This window comes from Streptopelia decaocto, assembly GCF_964273445.1.
Source record: "Streptopelia decaocto genome assembly, chromosome: Z".
NCBI classification, from domain to species: domain Eukaryota; kingdom Metazoa; phylum Chordata; class Aves; order Columbiformes; family Columbidae; genus Streptopelia; species Streptopelia decaocto.
In genome coordinates, this window is record NC_138657.1 from 80160254 (window position 1) to 80188041 (window position 27788).

At 41.9% G+C, this 27788-nt stretch overlaps 1 protein-coding gene across 3 annotated transcripts in view; it reads right to left on the bottom strand.

The window, feature by feature from the left end:
* Positions 1–305: 305 nt before the first annotated feature.
* Positions 306–27788, bottom strand: part of DYM (dymeclin) — a 183695-nt gene continuing 156212 nt past the window's right edge. Inside the window, exons 17-18 of one of the 3 annotated variants that reach the window (XM_082074231.1) lie at positions 24373–24465; positions 2674–2814 (exon numbers count right to left, since the gene is read on the bottom strand). In XM_082074231.1, the coding sequence (XP_081930357.1) occupies positions 24385–24465 (81 nt within the window). In that variant the 3' untranslated portion in view covers positions 2674–2814; positions 24373–24384. Of the gene's footprint in view, positions 2815–8309; positions 9974–24372; positions 24466–27788 lie in introns of those variants that run through there. The other 2 variants (XM_082074229.1, XM_082074230.1) reach the window with 2 other exon arrangements.

Here is a 27788-nt window from a genome sequence, read left to right on the forward strand (position 1 = left end):
TTCAAAGCCTCCTCCGAGCTGCACCTACCATGAGCACACAAGTTGAGTTGGCCAAGAGCCCTCTGATAGGTGGGATTCAGCAGGATGCTGTGGCATGACACGTCCCTTCCCTCACCAAGCATGGATTTAAACAATCATCTACTTAATACAATCAATAAAACAATGTTATTTTGATTGCATATCATGGGGAATGTCATAAAACCTCATGCACCTTAGGTCTGATGACCAGACCAAGACCAAGACCCGTTGGCCGAATGTCACCATGCAGCTTCTATCACATAAAACAAATACAACTACAGCCCGTATTTACTTTTTGTTTTTTATTACGCATAATAAATCCTTCACACAAAATAATGAAAAGGATCCCTAAGGTGACACTTTACAGATCTGAAGGAAAACAGAGTGTTTGTGACCACGCCAGACTGCAGACTTCAGATCCGCATCATGCTCCAGCTCTTGGAAGAACCAGGGGGACTAGCACGGAATTCAGCATAAATCTTGGTCTGGCTCTGCTTTTTCAGCTTTGGATTGTAACTCCAGCTGTTCCAAACCAGCTGGGCCCTGGGAGCATCACATATTAATTAAATTCACAAGGAAATTATGCCATTGGAACGATCCCGTTCCCTCCGTGCTTCAATGTCACCACAAGGCGATGGCGAGAAATAATTTACCGTGTGACTCTTACATTGATTCAGCAGCTGGTTTGACCTATTCTATCTGATTGCTGCTTTATGGACTCTTCTCTTAGATTAAAAAAAAGCCCTTTTCAAAGGAAAAAAACCCAGGTTCTCTCCATGCTGATAAACCTCTGCTCTGCCTGAGCTGTTTTGCATGAAGTTCTCCCCACTCCGGGGTGGAAGGTGCTCATGGGGCGGCTTAGGACAGATGAAAACTGAATCCACAGGTCACAAGTGCATCTTCAGCCTGGCCTTCCTGAGGCTGGACGGCTCTGCTGACTCACAAACACTCTCGGTCTTTTAATAAAGACAAAGTTACAGATCACTGCGATAACCAGAAAGAGTCGTTGCCCTTTGACGTTTGCTCAAAGGCCAAAAAAATATCCCCATGTAAATCCGAAAACCAGCATAAACTTATGTGCAGCTCAGTCACGGTTCATTCACTTCTCACGTTTTCCTACAAAAAACTGCATTTCCAGTCTTACTATTGCCTTTTCTTCTCAAAAGTGTTTTTCCTAAATGCTCCTAGGCTGTTTATGTTGCTTTGAAGTTATATTTAAATAAATCTGGAAAGCTGCTTGCTCTTTTTTTAAAGCCAACACTTCCGATTGTGTAGGACTCAATGGACTTCCCACCTCTAAGTAAGCAGATTAAAGTACAATCCGAGCGCATCCTCCAGGGCAAAAAATAAAGGTGCAAGAAATTCTATGTAAAGCCACTTGAAGGACTGAATTCTTCAGGTCAATAAACAGAACATGCTGAAGCAGGCAGTGAGCACCGGGGGTTGCCACCTATGTTTAGGACCGAATTCCTTGATATTTTATATTTTGGCATGCAATGCACTGCTGACAGTTCTCCACATAGCAGCATGTGGGATTTGCGTTCAACGCATGTGCAACAGGCACCGTTGGGAGCATCCCCAGAGCAAAAAAATCATTATTAATCCTTATTTTGAAAAAAACGTTCTTTCTGAATCAGGTCAAGCCATTTCTTGTGTTCTTCCAACTGCGGAAACAGGTATATCAGGAAAGGACACTTGAAAATAACAACAAAGAGAATTCTTCTACATTCACATACATTTATACTTCTGCCGTAAAACCTTTAATAGCAAACGGGATTTTCAAAACAAAGCTTTTTCAAGGATCCCCATGACACCGTCACCATTACAAAGTTTTACGGGATGTTGGCCTATCTTACAATCTTTTTAACTATTTTCCTTGGAGATGTTTTTCCCCACCAATATGTTCAATTTCCAGAACAACTTTAGCACAGTAAAACAAGTCTGCAAGGGACCTGACTCTTCAAGCTGGTGTTTCTAGCCCTCGATAGAATATTTGCCAGTCAAACAAACAGGAAAAAAAAAGACTTGCTATTGAAAATCCTCCCACAAACATTTTGACACCTAAAACAAGTGTTTTGAATGTGCCTGGGAGCTAATCTGATTAATGTGCTGCTTGGAGTTCCCTCGGATGACAGTGCAGACAGCAATTAAATGCCAAAAAAAAAGAAGCATGGGATGAGGTAACGAGCAACTCATGACAGAATCCAACAGATCACAGAAACCTTGACCCAACAAAGCCATCTCACTTGAAAGAAATGAAAATACAACTTCCAAATCAAAGGTCTGCAACCCCTTTCCTCATTTACCCCACAAAGTTAAAAGAACAATCAGGTATGTAGGTGGTAGTAATGTCATCCCCTTTGTGTAAGGCCTCATTTTCATCAAACAAGCTCTACATTATAAGATTATAAATACAAGGTTGCCTACAAGCCCTCAGTTCCTCACACCACAGTCTGTCCAGCGTATTGGTGGCGATCTGCTTCCGAAATATCAATGTTGGACTGTACACTAGCGACGAGCGTCATTCTCCGTAAGCTTTGGGGTGAGAGGGTGCACGCTGGAGGGGGTCACGTATTCACACGCCGTGCGGAATTTCGTTTTCTGGGAGAAGACAAGAGTTGAGTTGGCTCGGTTGGGGCATCTCCTTCAGCCGGAGTCCATTGTGAAGAGCTGGATGTCATGCGGGTTCCAGTACAGGGCCACGGCGGAGTTGTAGACCAAGGACCAAACGTAGGGGATGAAGAATTCCTCGGGCTGCTCCTCCTCCACGTACTTGAACTTCAGCTCGGGGAACTTCTGCAACGAGAAAGCAAAGTCCGCTGAGGGAAGGTTTGCGCTTCTGTTTGAGAACACACAGCCCGAGGAAACACTGAAGAGGTCTGGTGAAAAAGAATCATGGAAGGAACTGAACCATTAGACCCAAAGGAAAATATTTACACGATAAAAAAATAACTCCTAATTTCTTCTTTGTACCAAATGCTACGTTGGCATGTTGCATTCAACTCTTTCACTGTTGATCACGCTCAATTTGGCTCTTAACAAAGACTAAACATGTGAATCCTTTACAAAACACAAAGGTCTTAAGGAAAACTGTCAGTTTTAGCAGCCCCACAAAAACAGGCTTGTACATGCACACACCTGTTCATCACAGTTTTCCCTAAAAAGCATTTTGCTATTAATTGCACCAAGCTCCTTAGCAGAAGAATCTTTTGGAAAGACTGTTAGAATAAACACAGCCTGCGATATATTTTCAGGAATCCAACAAATTGACTTTTTTCTTCTAATTCTCCAAGACTTTCTGGATGTAGAAGCTTCCAGGAGAGAAATGCTCGTCAAGAAGCACGGTGGGAAGCGTGGCTCCACGGACGGGCTCCTGGAGGACACCTCCAACTGCGCTCTGTATTTTTGGGCAGGTCATTGCCTCTGTGCCTTGGATTTCCTGTTGCTGAGGGACACACAGAATGACTCTAACAGCAAAAAACATAAAAAGGTCTAAAACCATTCAATAGAGATGCGCAACATGTCAGATATCTATCCCACTTCAGCCTCTAAGGTTGTAACTATGTAGACCTTATTTTTCAATTTTCTCTCATTTTTCCCCTCCCAAAGCAGCACATACATGGCAAAGCCACTGCGTGCCCCTCGGTAAGCGCGTGTTTGGGGGAAGAGCTGAGCCCACTTTTGTCTTGCACTCTTCAGTCCTTTAATCTACTTCTAAATGTTGCCTGTGCCAAGAGCTTGGCAGCGTCTCAGCTAAAACCTGAGTGACAATGATCACTGGGGTAAGATAAAACACGACCCATTTTATTATTTATAAGGCTGTGGCTAAGGCTAAGAATAACCTCTCTGGTGTGACATGATCAGAACAAGTGCAGCGATGGCCAAGAAGCCTCTTTGCCCATTAATAATGAAGGGATAACCTGATGATTTTTTTTTGAAGTTCCGGTGTCCCATTTCCTTGCGTTTAGGGTACAAGACCCTTCTGGTTGGAAGAGTCTCTTTTGAAAGGGTGTTTCTTGGCTTTCAGGGTTGTTAATTTAATTTTTACACAAGTTATTTTTATTTTTGCAGTCAGAGAGCATGGTAACTACCCCACTGCTTATTTGTGTTGCTTCTGTTACTAGAGGAGTTTGGTGCAAACGCCAACTGTGCAATTTACACCAACCCAAAAAGGTGCCATCCCCTATATGACAAACATGTCTCCATGGACAGCTTCATTCAACCAGGCTCTGAGCAACCTGAGCTGGTGAAGATGTCCCTGCTCATGGCAGGGGTTGGACTGGATGAGTTTTGAAGGTCCCTTCCAATGCAAACTATTCAATAATTCCATGACTGATGAGGATATTGATGTCATGTTCCAGCATGCTCCAAAGCTCTGGAGCAGCTGTGGTTTGGCTGATGTTGGGGTCAGGTCCTTCATCACAGCTCTTCATAGCTGGACACCAATATTTCCCCTGGGAGGAAGCATTTTGGCCATCGGTGTGGCTGTCACTATTGTACTTGATGACTTTGGAACATGTGGGGAGCTCATCCCTAGAGCAATCAGGAAGGGAAGGAGGAAAGTGCTGTTTCCAGCACTATCACCTTAGTTTAAGAATCACAGAATAGAATCACAGAACAGTTTGTGTTGAAGGGACGTTCCCAGCTCCCCCAGTGCCCCCCCTGCCATGAGCAGGGACATCTTCACCAGCTCAGGTTGCTCAGAGCCCCGTCCAGCCTGGCCTGGGATGTCTCCAGGGATGGTTCAGCCACCACCTCTCTGCCCAACCTGGGACAGGCTCTCACCACCCTCAGGGACAACAATTCCTTCCTCATGTCCAGCCTGAATCTCCCTCCTTTAGTCTAAAACCATCACCCCTTGTCCTGTCACAACAGGCCCTGCTCAGAAGTCTGTCCCCATCTTTCTCACAGGCCCCTTTCAAGCACGGAAAGGAAGAAATGTAGGCAGCTCAAAAATAAGGTTGTTAAAGTTGCTTCTACATAAAACTGCTGTTGAGTTCAAAGCCCAGAACCTCTAAGGTACATCAGCAAGTTTCGTTTCCTGTGTCAGACATGCAGTTTGTGGTCGAGAAGCTCCCATCGCCCCTCTGTGCCCCTAAACCAGTTTCTACCACCTCTCTACAACCCCTCCTCCCCTGCTCTGTTTGGACCAGTTTGTTTAATCTCCCACATCACTTTGTTTCCTCACTCTAAGGTATCATACCCCAGACACTCACCCCCATCTCTAATTCCCTGTTTTCTGGCCTACTCCCATCCCCAACTCCCTCCCGCTGTATCTTCATGATCTCTGTTTAGTGTATCTTTCTATTTTATACTCAAGTTTTCTTGTTTCTCATCAGCTTTGTGAGATCCTCCTTTTCATTACCGCCCCCCTGTTCCTTCCCATCTTGGCTCCAAATCCTCGAGCTCTACCCACGTTCCCTCTCTGCCACCCCATCCCTCTTCTCAGGACACCACGCTTCTTTCATCAAATTAACCCTCACTCCAATCAAGCCCTCATGTAGATTTTAACCATTATTATTACTATTTTTTAAAACCTGATATTCTACTCTGTTTCTCCCCAGCGTAACCTTCCCCACTTCCCTCCCAAACGCTTCCTGACTTGTGGTTGGCGCAGACAGGAACACGTTCGGTTCGGCGCTGCGTCAGCAGAACAAATGGTTAAACCTCACGATTAAACCGCCACAACATTTCCTAGCAGAGTAAAAGCCTCACGCAGGCGTCCTTCTGCACCCCAAATGCAGCCTGGAGTAGTTCTTCTGCGAGGGAAGGGGAAAAAAAGTGATTAAAGACACTAATTTGAGTTGAATTAAACACAGATAATTGTTTTACGCCTTCAGGATCACAGATTATACTGACTGGTGTCTGCAGACACTCTGGTTTGGGACCATTCAGGACTTAAGAAACACCTGAAGCTTTGCAACAATAGGTAAAATTGTCTTAGAAATTCCAATAGTTACATCTGAGATGCTCAGCTCTTCCTATCCCATTATCTCTGCTGGAAGAAAAGCCTAAAACAAATCAGATAGCATTCATATTGTCAGGCAATAACAGTCAGGCATTGATTTTATTATTAAGCCTTTCTTCAGAGTGATCAATGTTGGCATCTATTGTGATCGTACCGTAGCAATTTAATAATCAATTTTAGATTAAAGACTGTAACTCACTGCAATCAGCCCAGACTCTCTCACACTCAACATATACCTTGAACAGTCTGCAGTTTTATAATGCAAATGTAGATAAGGAGATTTTTAAGAGAGATATAATACGTGTTTGCCATTATATTAAAAAAAATATATAAAAAAAATTGATTTCCAGGTCGGTAATTCACACCCAACTGCAATGATCCATGGTTGGGTGGTGGCTATGGCTTCTCATGGATTAAAATGAGAAATTCTAGAGGCTCAAGCATGGAGAGAACTTCTGCACCAGGCTCTGTATTGTAAGATTTACCCCTGTTAAAATATAAAACCTCTCCATATTGTCTCACTACTGGGGCATTCACCGAAAGCAAAATTTGTTGACATTCAAAATCATCAAATCAAAGTAACTTCAAAGCATTTCTGCTTTATCAGATTGACTCTAAAACAACTTATCACAGGCAAGGGTTGAACACCACATAAAAATGTTGACCAATGCCATAAATCTTTAAGATTTTGGACAGACAGTAATTCAAGGAATGTTTAAGTTCAGCTCTGTGCTCTTGGTCTCCTGTGCATTCTGCTTCCAAATAAGCAATGGGGAGCTTTTGCTGTGTGACACTCAAATGAACATGATTTTTAGCACTTTCTGAGAAGAGGGACCAATCTAAGGCATCTTAAACAGCAATCCTAATAACAGAGGAAACACCTTGGCATGGGATAAATAATCTCTTTTTTTTCCTTCACAGCTTTTCGTTCAGGAAAGACGGACAAATTCTCCATTACCCACGCACTTCGCTATTTAAGCTTCTGAACTCATTGCCCTGCCATAAATGAGTCCAGCGGAGCTGTTATTTGCATATTTATCCAGTGGTTACCGGAGCAGAGACAACCCCAGCCGGCTTAAAACAAACCGACCCGAGGCAACACTTGAAAATTCAAGAGCCGGAGGTAACGCGAGGATTCGAACAGCACAATTTAAACACAGACAACACTTATCAGCTCCGGCTAATCAACCCGCAGTGGCACCTTATCTCGTTTTCTCCCGCCAGACAAAGCAGAAGTCAGATTTTAGTGGTCGGGACAAGCGTATAGAACTAGACAGACTGAGAACTCTGCAGACTGTCTGCTCCGTCAATCACACGATTCGATGAAAAACCACAGGAAGTCCGATGAACAGATGCAGAACTGAACGGCAATAACTCCCCTACCACAAAAGTTCAACGACATGGTTATTTTTTTTGTTTATTGTATATTTTTTTTGCAGTTAGCAATGAGGACGATAGCATCAGTGCCAGCCAACAGCCCCTGGCGCAGATCCAGGCAACTCGGTGGCATTCGAGCTACTTGAGCCATATATTAAATAAAGAAAAAATCCCCTTTACTGGATATAAAGCAGCCCTTGTCAAAAAAACGGGGCAGTCGCTGTGGAAAAAGAACAAAGCCAAAGAATTTGATTAACATAAAACTGGAGAATCCTCTTTTCCTTAAGTCCTTGGTTCGAAACGCTGGTTTCTGAAACAAAACCCATCAAGGCGAGTTGGTATTTTCAAGAGTGTGTGACTGGTTTAGGAGAAAAGTGCCATTTCCAAAGAAGTCTGAACACACCTGAGAGTGAAATTCATGTTAACTCACCATCAATATGAAGCTTCAAAGTCTTTCTGAAAATGGGATTTGTGTGAATTTGAAAAGCTTACCATGAATCTTGTTTGGTAACCTAATGACATGTTGGCAAATTATGTGTTTCATATTGCTTCAGTTAAATACAGTGGTATTGCCTGGGGAGCATCTGCAGGATTGGACCTTTTTAGCAAAATACATCAACAGGCAAAGAAAAAAAATATAAGGGTTGAGATTCAGCACCGTAACAGGTCATTATTATAGGTGAAATAGTGATTTTTTCACCCCAGCAAGGTTTATTCCCAAAATACGCCTTGCACTGAACAGACAAACCTGTAAGGAGTTTGGGTTGAGGGAGAAAATTTGTATTTGTATGCAAAATCCAGAATCCACAATGAAATCTGGTCCCCAAAATCCCAATCTGAGTCAAATTAATGGCCGATGGTTTTGAAAACAACTCTACAGTCATGGCTGCTACATTATTCGTGGTATTGGTATATATAAGAACACTCATATATTTATTGTTTTATATGTTTTAATGTATTATTTATATAAATGTAAGCACTTAAGTGCTTTGGCAGAGCACAATTTATGGAAGAAAACTTCTCAGTACTTGTCCTAAGATACTAATACACTGAATTTTTGCAATTATTTAATTATTCCAAGGCAATAATGCCATTTCATCTTTCTCCGGTTCGCGTCTACACTGTTTCTCTCTGACTTAAGACACAGAGTCAACGTGGCTTGGGTGAAGTATCTGTACGGGTTGCACCACACCTGCCTGATATCATCTTTGTTGTCTTCTCGGGTTTGGGGCACCGACGGCCCAACAGGAGACGACGGTGGGGAGATGCAGGATGCAAACAGGAAACCCGCTCGACGAAGCGCGACCTGCGCGTCTCGTTTGAAGATCCACGGGGGGAACGGGTACAAATGTAACGGCAGAGAAGAACCCGAGCGGCTCGGAGCGCGTCGTGAGGTTTCGAAACAGAAAACTCGAGATGAGAAGAAGAGGTTGAAAACAATCGAAGCGCAGGCGAAATATCGCCAGTGTATTAGAAAACGACATTTTTCCCAGGGAGTAAAATTCGAAAATTCAATAAGTAACCCGTGGTCACCTAATGAGATACAATGTTCCTGGTGCAAAAGGGTGGGGAAGATTTATCTATAGAGGAATCAACCCTTCTAGCCAAGTTAGGATTGTTGAGATGCAATTTCAGTTTTCAGATCACTCAGAATAAAGGTTTGCACAACCACAGGAAAACAAATGCACAGCGAATTTGAACTGAATGACCTGAACCACCACCGGAGAAGCAGATATGCCCCTATCGAGAGTTCAGAAATTGACATTTTAAAAAAGATTTTGGTCAATTTTGGAAAAAATCAACCAAACAGCTGTGCCTAAATGTTTCCTGGTGAAGACGCAATGATTTAAAAAGTGAAATGTTTGCAGTAAACCTGCCAGGGTGCAGAAGTTTGTGAAGCATCACCTTGCTGAAAATAAAAGATACTGTATTTCTAGGATAGGTTGGCAAATGCCAACAGCTTTGAAGTCCTTCTAGACAGTCAGGGATGCACATATCTACAACCTTATTTTCCTTGCAGCTTGGAAATATTGCTGATAAATAGCAAAAACTTCTAATCACGCCACAGAAATTATTTTTGTTTTCATACAGAGTCATTAATCTGCACAAATTCCACATATACTGTACAAAAAGTATAAATTCGAGCTTAGGATGAGGTGACCTCAGAAACATCTGACTTGTTGGCTACTTCTAAAGAGAACAGTAAATAAATTAGACTCCTGGTCAGAAAAACTAGCTGAAAATGTGTCACCTGAAGAGCTGATCCCCCCGAAAATTCCTTAAATATGAGAAAACAGCTTTGTGGATATTGTGTTTATGTGGAAACTTTTGGACAGGAAGAAAAGATTGAGAAAACGAAAGACTAAAGCAGGACTCTCATATTGACATACTGTTAAGTATCATTAACCTCTACATATCATTGTATTATACATCACAATTTAAGGATTCATAATCAAAATTTATTTGCCATGTCAGGATTATTCTGTATACCATGTTGTTTAGATTAATATACATTTATATCAGAAGATTTCCAAGATAACAGCTCAACATCTCGGAGACCAGAGAGCGCCAGGGAACGGTGACAGGACCATTATAGGGTTGTTTGCAGCACTGCAGAAAATACAATATATGCTGGTTTTGGCAAATAATAAGAAAAAAAAGGACTAGAGGCCGAAATATGTAATTATACTTTAGGTTTGATGATGTGTAGGTGAGGTACTGTCAACAAAAAAATTTCATCCATTTCAGGGCTTAACCCGAAACATAAACAGTCTGAAAATGCCGACAGGTAAAAATGAGGAATTTTGCCAAAACTGAAATTAAAAAAAACCAAAACCAAAACCAAGAAAAGATGTAAACATATGGAATGAAAAAACTACTGGTCAACACATGAAAACGGTGATGGAGCTTGACCTTGCTCAAGCATGCGATCCCATTGTGTACACACAGCGACTACTCTGATAAATATGGAAAATCCTTTCATGCTTTTGAATGTAGGGAATTAAAATCTGAATAAAACCCCAAAAACTAGAATAATCCCTGGACCCGTTTCTCAGTTGCATTAAAGGGCACCACTACACAAATGGGGATGAACTTATCAGAAAAATTCTATCGATATCAAGTGGATGTAAAAGTCTTCTTACCATGGGATTTGCAGAAAATTCATGTTTTATAACAGCAGACTCTATTTTCACCAGTGCTAAGGAAGATGAAAACGAGCATATTTGCAGCAAATATTTGTGATAAAACTGGAATGCATTTAGAAATCAATCATTTGCTGCCAACTCTATACAGAAGATTCATATAGTTGCTAAAAAAAGGTGAAAAAGTAGATTTTGGATGCTGCTACGAGTCACAATTAAGTCAATGGAGGTTTAGTAGGACCTGTAAAGAAGGGCTTGGACCTAATGCATTTAATACATCTCAAAATTAAAATTTTTGGTTCAAGACTTGCCAGAAATCAAAATAATTCCTCCCATACAATTTAATTATTTGCAACAACGCAGAGGAACTCGAAGGAGGGTAAAGCAGGGGTGAAAAAGGCAAAGTCTTTTAGGTGAAGAGAGAAGAAAGAGTTAATTCGTGTATCTGGGCTACAAATTCTGCTCCAGCTTCTGGATAAAAATTATGGATCTGTGCTCCCTTCATCAACCATTTTATAAAACAAAACCGATGTTATAAATGCTGACCAATATTCCAGTTTTCACAACAGAGGCAACTACCTGCTAATTATTCCCTGAAAAGCAAATTGCATGTTTTTAATCCGATTGATTTGATTTATTAAACTTTCACAATAAAGAAAAACTCACCTGAATAGTTTTAAAAGGGTTTATGAACAACGGAGGGTTTGGAGAAAATAATCCTGGTGAATAATCAATATATACTAACGTGTAGCTATATAGTCAAAGAGACGGTGAATCTACACAAATTTTAGAGCCAATTATACATTTTAAATTTCTAGCAGCAAGTGCTACTGTTTAAGTCACAGCAGCTGTTTTGATTTTGATAGCAGACTACTTTAAAATGTGAGGAATGTCGTTTATAATGTAAATATTAATACAACCTCACTGACGACTGCTCCACCTGGGCTAACTCACCATCCCATCGTGCTAAACCAAAGCCCAGATAAACCTCTCCTGCTCTTCTAGTCCCACTAAAGCCTCAGAAACTGTGCAAATTAAACACTTGCCATGGTGTGTGCCACACAACCAGCAACGCAAAATGAGCCCAGGGTGTTTGCAATTAAAGAAACCGTTAAATTTCAACAACACAACCCATATTTTTGTTGTTTTGGTAAAGCGGCGGAGCAAGAACGCCTTGCTACAAGAGGGACTCACTTGTCTGGACCACCTACAAACACTGACCCAGCTTCCTAATATGTAAATATTACCAATTTTTGACTTTTTTTCTAGGAATTGTCATGCCCAGGGTTAGATTTTTCTTCCCCCACCCTCAAAAGGAGCTGGAGATTTCACCGTCCGTCTTTACAGATTGTCCCACCTTGAGCTCGCGGGTGGAGAGTTGGTGACCACCTATGAAGTCTCTTTGCACTGATTTTCATCTCATTGCTCTTCAGGCTCTGAGATGGGAAAGAAAGGTGACTGACAGCACAAACCACATTAATTTCATAGTTTTAAAGCATTTTTCCTTTTGGAAACTACCTACATGGGCCTTCTCTGCTGCCCTAACGCAGCCTTGGGATTATCCAGTTGAAGCTTGGAAGCAGAAGATCAAGAGGTTGAAACTCTTGTTTTCACCCGCCTGCTTCTTTCAACCAAAATTCAGAGTTATAACAACATCTCAATTGTTTGTCTTCTCATTTAGTTGCGTAGAACAAATTCCCCCAATGCAAAAGGTGGCAGGAGAAGAGCAGAGTGATTCAAGTTTGCATATTTTCCCAGTGACGGAGGTCCCAGACATGCTTTCACCGGAAATCGGTGTGATGCTGCAGCAGCATCCAAAACATCCCACCAAGCCAAAAAGAACATTATTTTTGACAACTGGGACCAAGCTCCTCTCTGTTACCACTGCACAGAGGTTTAAACCGGCGCCTAGATTTTGGCTTTGTGAATCAACGAGGGAAACAACACCCCGATCTCCCCGTTGAGTTGAACACCTTCCGTTAGGCTGATGTCTACTACACATTTCCTCGTGAAAAAGGCACCTCGTGGCTTGTTCCTATACGGTTTGAATTTTATAAAGAGCAGCCACAATGTGGGAGCTGACGTCCTCCTCTGGTCCCTCCTACGCAGGATGACATGCCAAGCTCCAACATCCTTCCTCCCCCCGAGCACCCACGGAGGAAGATCTCCTTTAGAGTTTGCTCTTTTTTTAAATCTGAGCGAGCCAGGCCTGTAAATATTACAAAACAAAAGAAAAATATAACAATGACTTCAGAACAAGAGGCAGACTTGCTGTTACCAGCCATTAACTCTCCGATCAGGGCAGCCTCGGAAGCCAACCCTTATCTGCCCGAGGTTCAGGACGCACTGACTAACGCTCCCATTGAGTCTGTAGACCTTCAGCTATCTCAATCTTCCCAAACTGGAAAACCTACCCCGAAGTGGACGTACTCCCTCCTTAAGTATTTCAAACCTCAGCAAACAGAGGAATCGTGCTGTGAGATGAGCAGCAGCCACCCCGTTACATGCAGGAAATCCAATTTATTTGTCTCGAGGAGTGAAAGGTGAAACGATAGTCAAAACGTCTCCAGCCGGAGCGCGCGGTGCCAGACTGCAGCCTTATCTCTGTGGGGACGGCAAGACGAGGAACCGGTGCCAAATGCGGCTGTTCACACTCTTTATTCTGTGGATATGGACTTCACAGCTTTAAAAATAATTACTATTTTATTTGCCCTATTACTGAGAGTCCTGTGAAGACAGACCCAAACCAGGGGGGGTTAACTGGCCTCAACAAATAAGCAAGGTGCCTTTTCTCAAATGGATTTTTAGGTTGTTCATTCTGTTCTATATTCTATTCTATATTCTATTCTATAGCCAGGTGGGGCTTGGTCTCTTCTCCCAGGCATCAGCAATAGGACAAGGGGCCATGGGCTTCAACTCTGCCAGGGGAAACTGAGGCTGGAGATGAGAAAGCAATTCTGTGCAGAGAGAGTGGTCAGGCATTGGAATGGCTGCCCAGGGAGGTGCTGGACTCACCGGCCCTGGAGGTTTTTAAACTGAGATTGGCCATGGCACTTAGTGCCATGATCTAGTCAATGGGCTGGAGTTGGACCAAGGGCTGGACTCGACGATCTCTGAGGGCTTTTCCAACCCAGTCGATTCTGTGATTCTGTGTGATTCTGTGATTCATGCAGGGCATGAAGGTTGTGATAACATGTTCAAATTAACTACTGAAAAAAGCGTTTTTCGATAATAGTAGCATGAAGGAAGGAGAAAGCGATCGCTACTAATGAGTAGGACAATGATTCGGTCAAAGTGAAGGACATCGCTATGGGTCTTGCAGCTGGGCAATGGCATCTCCTTTGACTAATTATGGGGAGTAAGGAGCTGAGGACACCCAAAACCTCATTTGCATGCTTGCTGTCCTCCTGCAGGCATCGGTTTAAAAACTAGCACCCTCCTATGGTGAAACTGCCTTTTTTTAAATGCAAAAAATCACCTCAATCTAAAAAAGGGCCTCAAGTGAGCTACTCTCGTAAAAATGTATGAAAATTACTTGTGTTTTCTGATTTACTATGCTTTGGGTGCTGTATTTCCAGATTTGTTTGCCTTCACTGATGGCACAGATAAGCAAAAGGAATTCAAATAAAGTTTTCTGCCCGATTCCGAGCTCAGAGCTGCACGCACCACGGGAATCTCACGGGTCTCGCGTTAAGGACAACACATGAATTTAAGGGCTGTGTTCTTCTCCTAGTCTACTCCATAGATACAAATCTATATCCCGCAGGATTCCCCATCTTTCCTCATCTCCTGTGATCTAAGAGCCCATGGTGGCTGGAAGTGATAGGACAAAGGAAACGGCCTCAAGTTGCGCCAGGGGAGGTTGAGGTTGGATCTGGGGAACAATTTCTTCCCCAAAGGGCTGTGGGGCATTGGAACAGGCTGCCCAGGCTGGAGTCACCATCCCTGGAGGGTTGGACAGACGGACATGAGGTTCTCAGGGACATGGGGCAGTGCCAGGGGTGGGTTATGGTTGGACTCAATTATTTTGAAAGTCTCTTCCAACCAAAATGAGTCTATGCAACACTTATCATTAGTAAATATGTACTAGTCTGGTCATGAAGGACAAGAAGAAAAGATGGCACTTGGGTAGCAGAGAGTCCAGTGGGGTTTGTGAGGGTAAGGAGCCAATGTGAGAACACGGTCAAGAAAACCCATCCTTGTTTGCAAGCTCAACAGATTGTAGGTTGAGTGCTATGAGCTTAGGGAACCATAAACCCAGCCTAAGTCCACATGTATTTTAGATTCAATGCAATAATTTGATATTACATATCAAATGCAGCTGGAGTTAAGGCACTGTGACCAAAAGCAGCAATCACAGAATCATTTAAGTTCGAAAAGACCTTTAAGATCATTGAGTCCAACTGTCAACCCAACAGCACCACGTCTTTAAGAACCTCATCTGCAAAGAACAAATTCAAACACAAGTTGGTTTATCCTCTCCTCAGCCCTCACAGATTAATATAAATTGTTAATTAATTGCACTCCAGCCCTCCCACATCCATGGAGGTGTCTCCTCTTGCAAATATCAATCTCCCTTTGGAAAGCCAAGTCCCTTTTCCTACAATAACACTGAGTTTTGACCTGGTTATCAACCAACGCTATGAACAAATTGTCCTTGATCAGACCAATCCTAACAGTGGAGTTCTCAGCAGCGATGCTGATAATACGTGAGAAATCCCCTGCTCGGCCAGGAAAAAGCCATTTACATCACAAATCATCCTAAGCAGGAACAAACAGCCTGTAAATCAACCCCAGAAAAACAGCGCAACTTGTACCAAAGGTTGTGACAAAATTAATCTCCGTATGGGAACAAAGTTACGGCAGCCATCAGTTGACAAATTCCTCATTCTCACTTCTTAGTGTAGTCGCTGTAAACACTCAAGACATTTATCTAATTTATGCATTTAGTTAGAAGATATCTGGAACATTCCTGCTGTTTATGTTTAACCCAACACTGCAATGAAAGCTGTAATTTCGTTTGGGATTTACATTCTGTCCTCAAAATTTGATTCCTTGAGTTAAACACACACACAGAAGTGAAAATGTGTCAAACCATGAAAACAGAAAAGATTATACACTATTATCTAGTTCATCTGTCAACCAGGGCAGAAATCTTCTGAGGACTGTTTTTCTCAATCTGCCACATGTTATGGAAACTTAATTTAAAAGACCAATTCAGAAAAAACAGCTAAAAGTGGAAGAACTGTTGGACTGGTACAATTGGAAACTGGTGACACGAGTTTTTTCTCCCTCAATCTTGTATTCAGTTGCTAATAACTCACCAAATCTTACACTTCCTGGGATAAAATCGCTGGTGTCTGCCACATTAATTCATATATTTTTAAAAAGAGTTTATATACGTGTATTTTTATGGAATGAGAAGGTTTTTTTTTAATTAAAAAAAATAATAAATTAATTTTAAATGCAACTCTGCCCCACCTATACTAAAGGTTTTTAGCAGAAAATGAACGCAGGGTTTGCAAATAGCTGAGGAGAGAAGAAAAAGGAATCTCAAGAGTGTTTTAGCGTCATTTTACGCTGCGTTGCCTAAAGTTGCAAGATATTTGGAAACAACACGTCATGCACATGCGACGCATTTGGCACTGGACTTTTCATTAGACTCCCAACATCTGCAATGAAGGGAAAGCTGCACAGCACGTGAGAAGCAGATTTAGTTCCAGCAATAGATGTAATAAAAGCATAGCGTGGGGTTTTTTAGGGTATGTAGGAGGGAAACTTGGGAAATGTTATTTAGATTGAGTAAAAGTAGGGTTTTCAAGTGAATAGGGGATGGGCTCTGGCTCGGAGCCCTCCCGTAAGATGCTCTGCATGAGGAGTTATGAGCAGCGTTGGGTTCCTGCCAGCAAAACTCTGCAGCTCCGGGCAGGGAAGCGCCTTTGTGCAAAAAAACCCCGCAGGAATCGTCATCCTGGAAAGTTAAGAGAGTTCAAATGATGTGGCAGGCGAGCGGTTCGCAGAATGGAAGTCGCTTTGAGAAATGGAGACACGCACAATGTTGTTTACCCCTGTCAGGATCTGTTACTACGGGGAACGACTTGGAGAGTCTCCTCTTACTTTCCCATCCTCATTTCTTCATTTTTGTCTTTCTGCTTTATATTTTATACGTCCTTCTTGTAGTATTTCCTTAGGCTAATAGAATCAAGCAATTTAAAGGAGCTGGAGACAAATAACCAGTGACACAAACCCAGACTGTTTGATATTAGAGTCTGTGTAAAGTTTAAATTCTCCTGCTCAAAGTCTCTATATGTCCCTGCCCTTCCCATAAAGTAAGAGAATGACCCTACCTGTACCACTAAAAAATAAAGTTGAGGGAATACTCGTTTTTAAATTGCACAGCTCAATCAAAGGAGATGCACTGACATGGGACACCGTTTCAAGAGCTCACAAGGAAAAATTGGATTTTGCTGCTCCACTCGCTCCCAGTCTCATCGGGTATTTCACAGGCCAAGACCAGACTTCAGTTGTGCATAAAGGAAATATTTGATTGATGTCTTTTGGCAATTTATGCTTTTTTATAGTGAGTGGAGCTTGTATGTCACCTCCTGGCCCTTTCCCTACACAAAGTTTGCAGAGCACTGAACATCAGTCCTGTGTTCATCACAACCAGCAATGCCTCATGCAAGGATGCTCCAGCAGCAGGACATAAAATATTCCTTGTCCTGGGTGACAGTAGGACAATGTCACCACTTACCACCTTTCTTCTCCTCCAGAACAATATTTCTAACAGTGCTGGTTGCTGATTATTCATTGCAAAACATCCTTCTGGGTAAGAACTGGTTGTGGCATCTTTCGATGAACATGAAGATGCTGATGGGTCCCTCTCATGCCAGCGGTAAAGCACAAACAGACTCTTCTGATTCAAGAAGAAGATTGTTGCAATGGATTTCCCTTGTATCCATTGCACAAATATGTTTCTGCTCCCTACAGGATGCATAAAGAACTACATATTTATTTTTTTTTTAAGATTCAGATTTCAATACCTGGGTATTCTCATCCAACACTGACTTTGTATTTGTTGCTCCTTTTCAAGAGAAGAGGCAAATGTTAAGAGGTAACCAGCTTCCATGAGAACATCACTGCTGCTTCTTGTCGTTTGTTTTACCTTCCTTCATAACCCCTTCCTATTATTCAACAGCGGGCAAAAAGATGCTAATTAAACCCTTAGCAAATGCTCCGATCAGTGCTGCTTGTTCCCAGGCTGTTTGTCCAACAGCTCTTTCACCCCATTGCTTTTTGTTTTATATGAACTTTAATCACAAATACGAATAAACAACTTTATTATTACCTGGCCACACAAGGCATTTGAAAATGCTGATAATCAACCCCCCAATTTTCCCCTGTTCTGCTCAGACCTGGCTCTGCTCCTGCTCAGGTTCAAAGGAATTCTTAACTTTACAACACCGAGAGTTGCCTGATGCCTAAACCTGGGTCAGAAAGAAAAATAAAAAGAAATAAAGAAAAATTAAAAAAAGGAAAAAAAAAAAAAAAAAGGCGAAAAAATAAAGAAAAAAAATCCCCACCAAAACAAACCACCTTTAACAACTGTTGTCATAGGACACTGTTCCATCTTCCAAAGCCTCTGCATGTAACTGCATGAATTCTCATCTGGTGTCTTAATGGGACGCAGTTAATTACCATCCCCAAGCTGCCCCAGGCAAAGCTGAGACATTAATTGGCTGCGGTTACAGGTTTTTGCAGCAGTGAAGGGACTAAGCCCAGCTGACAATCACAGGAGAAGCGCACTGGGGAACGGCAAAGCTCTTGTATTGCTGATCACCCCTCCCAGAATGGTTTATTTTCCCTTCTACGTCTTTCTTGGTTTGAAGAATTAGTCTCAGAATCACTATCAAGATATATTATTGTATTAATATATTATATTTGCATTTATGTAATTAAATTGTTATTATTACCTACTACATTTCTACTTGCTGGATAGACAGGATCAACCTTGTCATCTAAACTTTTCAGTTTATTCTTAAAACTGGTTTTGGAGAATGAAAACACCATCCTGAGTTCTGTGGAAGGCTGACCTGTGTAACAATATTATCGAACAGCTCTTCTGAAGCAGCTTGGGTAGCTCTAAATTAAGATGATTTCATTCCAATGTTATTGTTCAGCTTCGTAAAGAAAGCAGTTCCTCTGGAATGAAGTGACCGAATCCCAAATGAAGCTCCCAGAAGGTAACTGGAAGAGTTTTCAGGGGTGGAGGGGACAAGATATCAAGCCTTTGTTTAAATACTAGTCTCCATGTAGACAACAGCTTGGGAATAGGAGTGTCCTGAGCGAGTCCACCCTTCGTCTTCGTCTTGGCCAAGGGATCTCATTCCTGAGCCGCGGAATCACTGGTACTCGAGTCCCTCGCCCGAGGCACCACCCTCCCAAACTACCTTGTGCAACACCCAGCTCTTGCCGCATTCCTTCGGCTCTGGATGAAATTCGTTCCTCTGGATTCCAGGAAGATTAAAAAAAAAAGCCCCACGAATGAGCAGGATGCATCTTTCTTTCTTAGAGAACTGCGATCAAATGAGTAGGAGATAGTAAAAATATGTAAAATATTGGATTTAATAATCACAACTGCCACCGTAATCCTGAAGCCAAGAAAAGCCTCACCAGTGCTCCTGAAAAATCTGCATTTAAATTCTTCCTGCACTATATTTCGGAGTTTCCCCTGATGACAGTCATGGTCTTTTTGGGATCACGACAGGTTCGCTGATTTTTCAAGATATAAAGCAAGTGTGGGTTTGAGCGTTAGTGCCACGTTGGCCATCAAGGGTGTCTCACCAATAGACATGAGGGATCTCCAAGTGTCCTCAGCACTTCGCAACCTTCTGCCTTCCCTAGTTCAGAATGGAAAGGACCAATATTTTGAGATTCTCAGTAGGGTACATGCTACACTATTTAAAAATTTTAAGGAGAATGATATTAATATTACTAAAATACATTTTTTAAAAAATCAAGGAATGCCATATTTGTAATATTTTTAATCTAACTTCAGCTGTAGGGACAGCTCTGAAAGCAACTGATTTTTATGTCAGCGATAAGGCCAAGTCATCTACTTATGTTCTTCTGCGATGGCTTAACCTGCAGGACACGGGCTGCGACCAGGGTCCCTCGTGGCACCGAGTCCCGGAGACGTGTAGATGAGACTTCCATGGTTGCAGACGAGCTGTCTTCAGCAACTTTTTGTTTACGGACAAAGCATCCAAAATCGTAACGAAGCTAAATGAGCTAAGGGAGCTCTAAATAGTTTCACAGTGACCCATTCTTAAGAAAAAGGAGAGAGAGGTCTGATATAATAGAGTGCAAAAATTCTGTTTACAGGATCTCCATATAAGAAGCGATGAAATTAAGTGAGGGTGCATGACTTGCTACTGCCACCAATTAATGCAGAAACCACTTCCAGATGTAATAATTACCATATGTGCACTGTGCTTTACCTCTAGGCTTATTAATTTCATCCACAGCAGGTTACGACTATTGATTGCATTAAAATGTATCGACATGTTCCAATAGAAACGCTCCTGCTGCAACACGCCGTTGCACAGATTTAAACGATGCAAGTGATACAGAAACAGTCAACTACACCCACCAGCGGGGAACTTGCTCGGGGTGATTTCTCCATCTCCTCTTAAACACAGTTTTGCAACATGAAAGGCTAGCAATTAGCTCAGATGCTCAGGGACACAAATTCTAGGGTCTTCAGAGACAGATGTTGACCGCTGGATAACGGCAAAGTCACTAGGAGGACCTATCAATATAAATGAATAAATACAAATAAAACGGCTCTTATTTCTCACTGGAATTTGCCCATATCCGAGTGCTGGTGACTCCGCAGCCTGAAGTTTGACGAGTCTCAGAAAAAAAGGCATTTGGATTTTTAAAAGTATATTTGATTTTTTTTTTCCTGAAAACTTGATATATAGCAAAAATGACATCCAAATAACATCTAAAAAAAAGCGGTGGTTGTGTTGCCTGCCCCAATCCAGCATAAGACAACTGTGTTTCTAAATACACGTAAAGACAGAAATACATTCAGAAACAACTGCAACCCTGCTTGCTTTGGGTTTTTTTTGTTGTCATCTCATCTACATAATTAAAGGTCTATTTCTATAAAAATCTGGTTAAGGTTCTATAAATTATAATATACAAAATTATTATGAAGGTTCTTTATATAAAAGTTATTATAGATAAAAATTATTATTAAGGTTGTATATAATTATAATAAGCAGTATAAATTATAATAAAGAATATAAATTATTATATACTACATAATGCTTTAAAGCCTCCTTTTGTAAACAAAGCAGCATTGTTTGCATTTTTACTAACTCTTAATTTTCCCTCTTATACTTTGGACAATGTGTTTTAAGCAAGAAGTGTATTCTTGCTTGATTGTAGCAGGCATATCTCACATGAAAATAATTCAACTGTCCTAAAATTATATTTATATAGTTGCAAGCACGATGCAAAGGGATAAACGTTACATACATATAGGGTGAGAGCACGTCAGCAATTTCCAGAAATCTTTAAAAATCAGAAGGAATCTGGCTTCTTTTTTTGATGCAAACATTCCCAAGCACAAGGAGTTAATGCGTCCTTCCTACTCCAGAAAGCAGGAACGAACTCGACTTCGTCAGCGAGGTTTTTTTGGCAACGCACGAAAAAAAAACCAAACCCTCCTGTAACCAATTTCATTTCCTGATAAATGAACGGTCCGTGGGGAAAATAAGTCAGCCAGAGGCTTTGGGAACTGCCGGAGAGCTCAGCCGTGAAGCGAGAGGCTCCTGGAAGGAGCCAGACTGTCTCTTTTTGCTGATCGTCCTCCAGCCAAACGGCACCGACCCAACACCAGACGCCGCTTCCAGCCGATAGCGCCGCGTCCACGGGCGGGATCCCCTGGAAAAACCCGTCCGCGCCACCATATGTCAGATGTTTTTACCTTAAGCAATCCGGCTGAAAATGTACGGTTGGGTAAAATAGGTGTCGGGATGCAACGCATTTATGTTTTAAAGGCAAATGCTATGAGGGGTTTGGTATTCTGGAGTTTAAAAGCTGACCCCCTCTGCCCTTCCAACAGCAAAAAGCCAAATACGGAGGGATAAATCATTAAGTATTGGGTAGATTTTGGCATTAGCGAGATGCAAGGGATGCAGTTTCAAAAGGAGCTATATGCCGCGCTCAAACTATAAATTGATTTTTCTTTTTTAAAGTTATCCTCATTAATGTAACTGATAAGTCTTACTGAATGTTAACAGTAAATATCCACCTAACTGCAAAATGACAAATGTGCCTCAAACAAGCTCAGCTGTGAGTTTCTGATCTATTCAAATGCCATCTCTTCATACAGAGTTAAGCTGAATGTTTCTTCGCTTTTATATTATTACAAATAGCTTCACGACTCCAGCATTTTTACAGGAAATTCAAGTAGCTCGACACACAGTGATTTTGACTTTTAAAAGTCTAAAGTTTGAGCTTGTAAAAAAAAAATAATATTGCCAGTCTGATGACCCCTGAAGGGAAGATAAAAGGAAAAAAAACAACTTAAATAATAACTCCAGGCCCTTCGTTACCCAAATCCTGGGTAACTTTGTGAGTGGTTTGCAGGCTTTTAATAGCAACAATGTCTGTGATTAATTAACAACTCGAGCGCAACCAGATGTCATGGGGACAGGGAGAAAGCGCTGTTGGTTCTGGAGTTTCCTGGGAAGTAGAACATCATTTTGCTAAAACCCAGAATATCTAAAAAGGAAGTTGGAGAAGCTAAAGAAATATTATGCTTCTTCTCAACTAAAGTGTCTGAATTGAGTTTTATTGCAGCTTTTGGCTCACCGGAAAGCCTGGGATAAATCCTTTCTTGCTCCCAAGGAAAATGCTGCTCACTAGGCTCATTCTGCCCTTCATCACATCACCAAGACGCGTCGCTTCACTGGGATCTTTGATGCGTTCTGCTCAATAATGCGATAAACACAGGGTAATAATATCAAAATAGACCATTCTCTTTATGATAACTGTCTATCCAGGTTTGTAAACAAGGTACGTGGCCTTGGACCAACATCAGAGCATGACTCCAGATATAGCAAGGTCAATGCTCAGAGCAAACAAACTTCAGGAGCCCCATCCCATTGCTCCTTCCATGGCATTACTCATCATAGAATCTTTTTGGTTGGAAAAGACCCTTAAAATGATCGAATCCAACTGTTACCCCACCCCTGGCACTGCCCCATGTCCCTGAGAACCTCATCTCCATCTGTTCAACCCCTCCAGGGATGGTGACTCCAGCACTGCCCTGGGCAGCCTGTTCCAATGCCCCACAGCCCTTTGGGGAAGAAATTGTTCCCCACATCCAACCTCAACCTCCCCTGGCGCAACTTGAGGCCGTTTCTTTGTGTCCCTGTGTCCCCTCAGCTCCTGTTCTCCAGCTGAACCCCCCAGGTCCCTCAGCCGCTCCCATCACACTTGTGCTCCAGCCCCTTCCCCAGCTCCGTTCCCTTCTCTCCACTCGCTCCAGCACCTCAAGGCCTTTCTTGGTGTGAGGGGCCCAAAACTGTCCCAGGATTCGCGGTTTGGCCTCCCCAGGTCCCAGCACAGGGACGGTCGCTGCCCTGGGCCTGCTGGCCACACCAGTGCTGGTACCAGCCAGGATGCTGGTGGCCTCTTGGCCACCTAGTTTACATTTACCGCCCGTTTCAACACATGAGCTCGCAAAAGCTGAACAGATTTGGGGTGGGTGACCAAGACCCATTCCCAGCTCCTTCGAGCTGATCGCTCCCCAGTTAACAAGGCTCTACCTCCATCTCTTCTGCTCCTCCAGTTGCTCCTCTCAACCCACTTCAACCAAGCGGGTTGAAGCTCAGAAGCTCCTGGACTCATTTTTCCTGCTGTGTTCGCATACAGCGTAGGAATAAACACAAAGATCTCATGTCGTGAGATCTTTACCAGATTGCTGAACACTGTGGGCATGACTGCTCTAGAGAGATTTAGGAGATGGGCCGGTCTCCTCACACCTACCATGCAAAAAACAGGCCTATGCTGTCCTTTAAAGCAACAGACAAGAGACAAACCGAGGAGATGTAATCTCAGTTTTTTGAGATACAGCTCAATCCATCATTATGAGCTACATACTCCTCACCACAGGCTACGCAAAGTCCCAGGAACGTGCCCCATGTCCTGCTCACCTCCTGCCTGGTGGCATCCCATCTACCTGAAGATACGGCTTGAAAATCCCATCTATGTGAAGATACGGCTTGAAAACCAACAGCAAATCCAGCCAACGAGAGAAGGGTTTCTCCCCACGGATCTCTGAAGCGTCAGGATATGGCAGTAAACGCTCCACTGATTGGGAAGAAAACAAAGTTCAAGGTCTCCGTCTATTCTCAATCTGCGAAAGAAAGCTTTACAAAGTGCTTGCCCCAAGTTGAAAGCCTGATTATTATTTTCTGTTCAAAGAGATTTTTGGCTCCTTTACAGTAAGAAACTGATATTACACGAGAAAGTTTAAAGATCGGAGATTCAAGAGTTTGCTAATGCGTATTTTCCTGCGCTGATGCTGCAATGATGTTTAGATTAGTCTTCAATAGAGAGGTGTCAGAAAAGCATCAATATGTTTTTAACCGTGTGCCAGGCAGACAAGCAAAATAAAATAGCTGTTATTTTCTTTGTCTTGTTCTAGTCAACAATGCCAAAAGTTACTGTTTATTTTTCTCCACCCCCGTGGAAGAATTCATAACCACTGAAGTAAACTTAAGTTAAAAAGCTGCTTTTAATTCAAAAATTGACTGGCAGCTGCTACGTGAAAGCAAACCTCACTTGTTTGGGTTCTCAGGAGCATTCCCATTTGAAAAATGAAGTTTTCTGAAGCCATTTGGGGGGTGGAGGTTTGTCTAGGTCACTTCCCCTTCCCTGTAATGTTAAAAAAATAATTTAAAAAATTGCAATATTGTATAATTTTCACATTTAGAAGAGGGGGGAGAGCACATCCCCTTTTAAACAGCCTTGAGAGTAACGTATAAATACGGTGTCGGTTCCAGCATCAGCGAACTCTCTTTGGGAGAAATGGATGAAGAGTTCTGGTTGGGTTTTGGTGTTTTTTTACTTAAAAAAATTAAAGCAATGTTTTAAAAATAAATAAATATGCTTTCTAAGTGACTCGCCAACACCACCAGACTACGCCAACATTTCAAACATCTTGAGCCCAGTGATATGAAACTCCACGGGTCACAAGTCTCAAGGACTGCTCTATAATCTATTTCACTTTCCCTAAAGCTTCTAAGTTAGCCAATTTCTATCTTACATGAAGGATGCTTCTGAAAACGAAGTGTTTTTAACATTCAGTTCAACTCGTCAACTGTATTTACATTATACACAACTACAAACACGTCTCTAAAGATTGCTAAAATACACTTTTAATCATGGAATAAAAGGAGACACCAAATTTCAAGGACTTTGAAGCCACAGATACTCAAAAGCTAAATTACTTTGGCCCTTGGCTGCTTCAGTGTTAAAAAACAAAACAAAACAAAACAAAAACCAGGGCATATAACTAAAAGTTTAAACAAGCATATTTTGCTTAAAATTATACATGCAATTATATATGCAATTTTGCTTAAAAATATATACGGTCTTCACTGCAAAATTTGTTACTACGCTATATGTTCTAATTAGCTACTCAAATCTACCTCATATTAAGGACATATTTCTGTGGATTGTATAATATTAATATTTAAAAGTGATGGTGGCATTTATTTCTGAACTATAGCCCCCAAGGTTTGGTTTCCTACTGGGATGATGGGGTTAAGAACCTGATTTCTCACTTAATTTCTGTACATTTTTGCAATGTATAATCAAGCATTCCCATACGATGCACTATGGCAGCAAATATCTAAATTTAAGTACTATAATAGTCACAGTTTTTTTTCATAATATTCTTCACATGCTTTAGATCTTGCCTGCACACAGCTTTGCACCATTTAATTAAATAGATTTAAATGGTATAAACCTGCTTGGACATACTTATTATAGCGTCATTCCATTTAGTTTCAACTAATTCTCAACAATTTAAGTAGCTAGGCTTATATTAATAAAAGAGCACCTGCAATAAGGGTTTGCCCTGGTTCTGACAGACACTTTTATAATTCAGTTTTTAAGATTAACCAGAGCCGGTTGAGCGCAGACACGTCTTTGATTGCACGCTCATGGCTTCATGATAAGTTATTTTCTGACCACAAGGCCCATCAAAACTTCTCGATCATTTTGTTTCTTGGAATTTTGATTCCTCAAAATCACATTTCTCAAGGGATGGGGAGTATATTCTTCCCTACTCAAGGTCTTGGAGAACATGACCTCTAAAATGAATACCTTTAAAAGAAGTGTGAATTATCGTTCATCACTTTACAGGTCAGCTCATGACAGCAGGGAAGTTCGACGGAAATACACAATCCATAAATATTCTTCTTCTTAGCACATGTTTGGTGTTTTGGAAAGGTCACAAAAACACTTTGTTTAAATGTTTCTTACACTTCTCTTCCTAATCTGATCTTCTTCAGGTTCAGGGTTAATGGCAGTTGAAGGTGACCAAAGGGAAGGTTCCACCACAGATGCTGCCTCATGTCAGACCTAAGGATGTATTAGACAAAATCGGCTTCCACTCTAATAAGACCTTTGACCCTTCAGCCAAAAAGCCCCATAAATATCAGGAAGAATTGGATGAATTTATTTTTTAAGTATGTTTTCTGCCTCTCTTGCCCCAAGGCTCCGTGAAGGAGTTGCTGATCTCCACATCTCCTCTGCCTCTACCTTTTTTCAGCATCATACAGACGCTGTCTTCAACCTCAAATCCATGGTAGGGAAGTGCTGATACAGAAGTAAAACAAACACAAGAAAGCATTTAATTTACATCAGGAAAGACCAGTGGTCTGGATTTTGAAGGTTGCATCTTGACGTGGTCAAATAACGACCATGGAGGACTAAGGACATCAAGACTTGGGAAAAAAACCCATTATTAGGAGAAATTATGATGGAAGATGGGGCAAAGGATGTTCTCTCAGGATCAACGTCATATTAGGTAGGATGCAAACATAGAAAATGACATTTATTCACAATCTGGGGTACTGTGTGGGTGCTGCTCATATCCTGCCCCTCTGGATGGCGTCACCGCACAAATGACCACTTTGAACATGGTGTGATGCTACAAGTGACCACATTGAACATGGTGTGACGGTACAAGTGACCACATTGAACATGGTGTGACGGTACAAGTGACCACGTTGAACATGGTGTGATGGTACAAGTGGCCACGTTGAACATGGTGTGATGGTACAAGTGACCACATTGAACATGGTGTGATGGTACAAGTGGCCACGTTGAACATGGTGTGATGGTACAAGTGGCCATGTTGAACATGATGTGATGGTACAAGTGACCATGTTGAACATGGTGTGATGGTACAAATGGGCATGTTGAACATGGTGTGACGGTACAAGAGACCATGTTGAACATGGTGTGACAGCACAAGAGACCGTGTTGAACATGGTGTGACAATACAAGTGACCACGCTGAACATGGTGTGACCATACAAGCGACCATGTTGAACAGATGATGCGTTCTCCCTAGGAAGAAAATCTGCAGAAACAAGACAACTTTTCCAGAGAAAGTTTAGTAGCTAAACCAGGACACTGTTTAGATTCCCTCCATTTTGGGGCTTCACATGCATTTTTTTTTTACAGCAACACCCTCTTTTCAGAGCTGAAAGTACCTACATTTGACATCGCCCAATGCATTTGCTGCCACCTCACTCAAAACCCATGTTACTTTAATGATATTTTGGTAGCTGAACTTTTGGTGTCGACGCTGGTTGCCCTGGCGGGGGGTGATGTGCCAGGGACACAAAGCCGCCCTGGTCCAGCCACCAACACTCCAATGACAATTTACTCTTTTTCTGTGCACCTCGGTGCCTCAATAATTAGGGACATTTTCCAATGAAACAAACGGAAGCCGATGGAATTGGAAATACATCATCAAGAGAAGGGAAAACCCATGAGAAGTGCTTTTAACACCTAAAGCAAAGCTTGTTCTGTCAAGAGACCAAAGGCTGTTACGTCTCCTCCTTATACACATTCTGTGAAATTTTAATGTCAAACTAGAATGCACTTAGATAAATATTAAATTTTGTACCATACCAAAAAGGTGTGAGTTGATGGCATAATGGCATCGCTGCACAGCACATC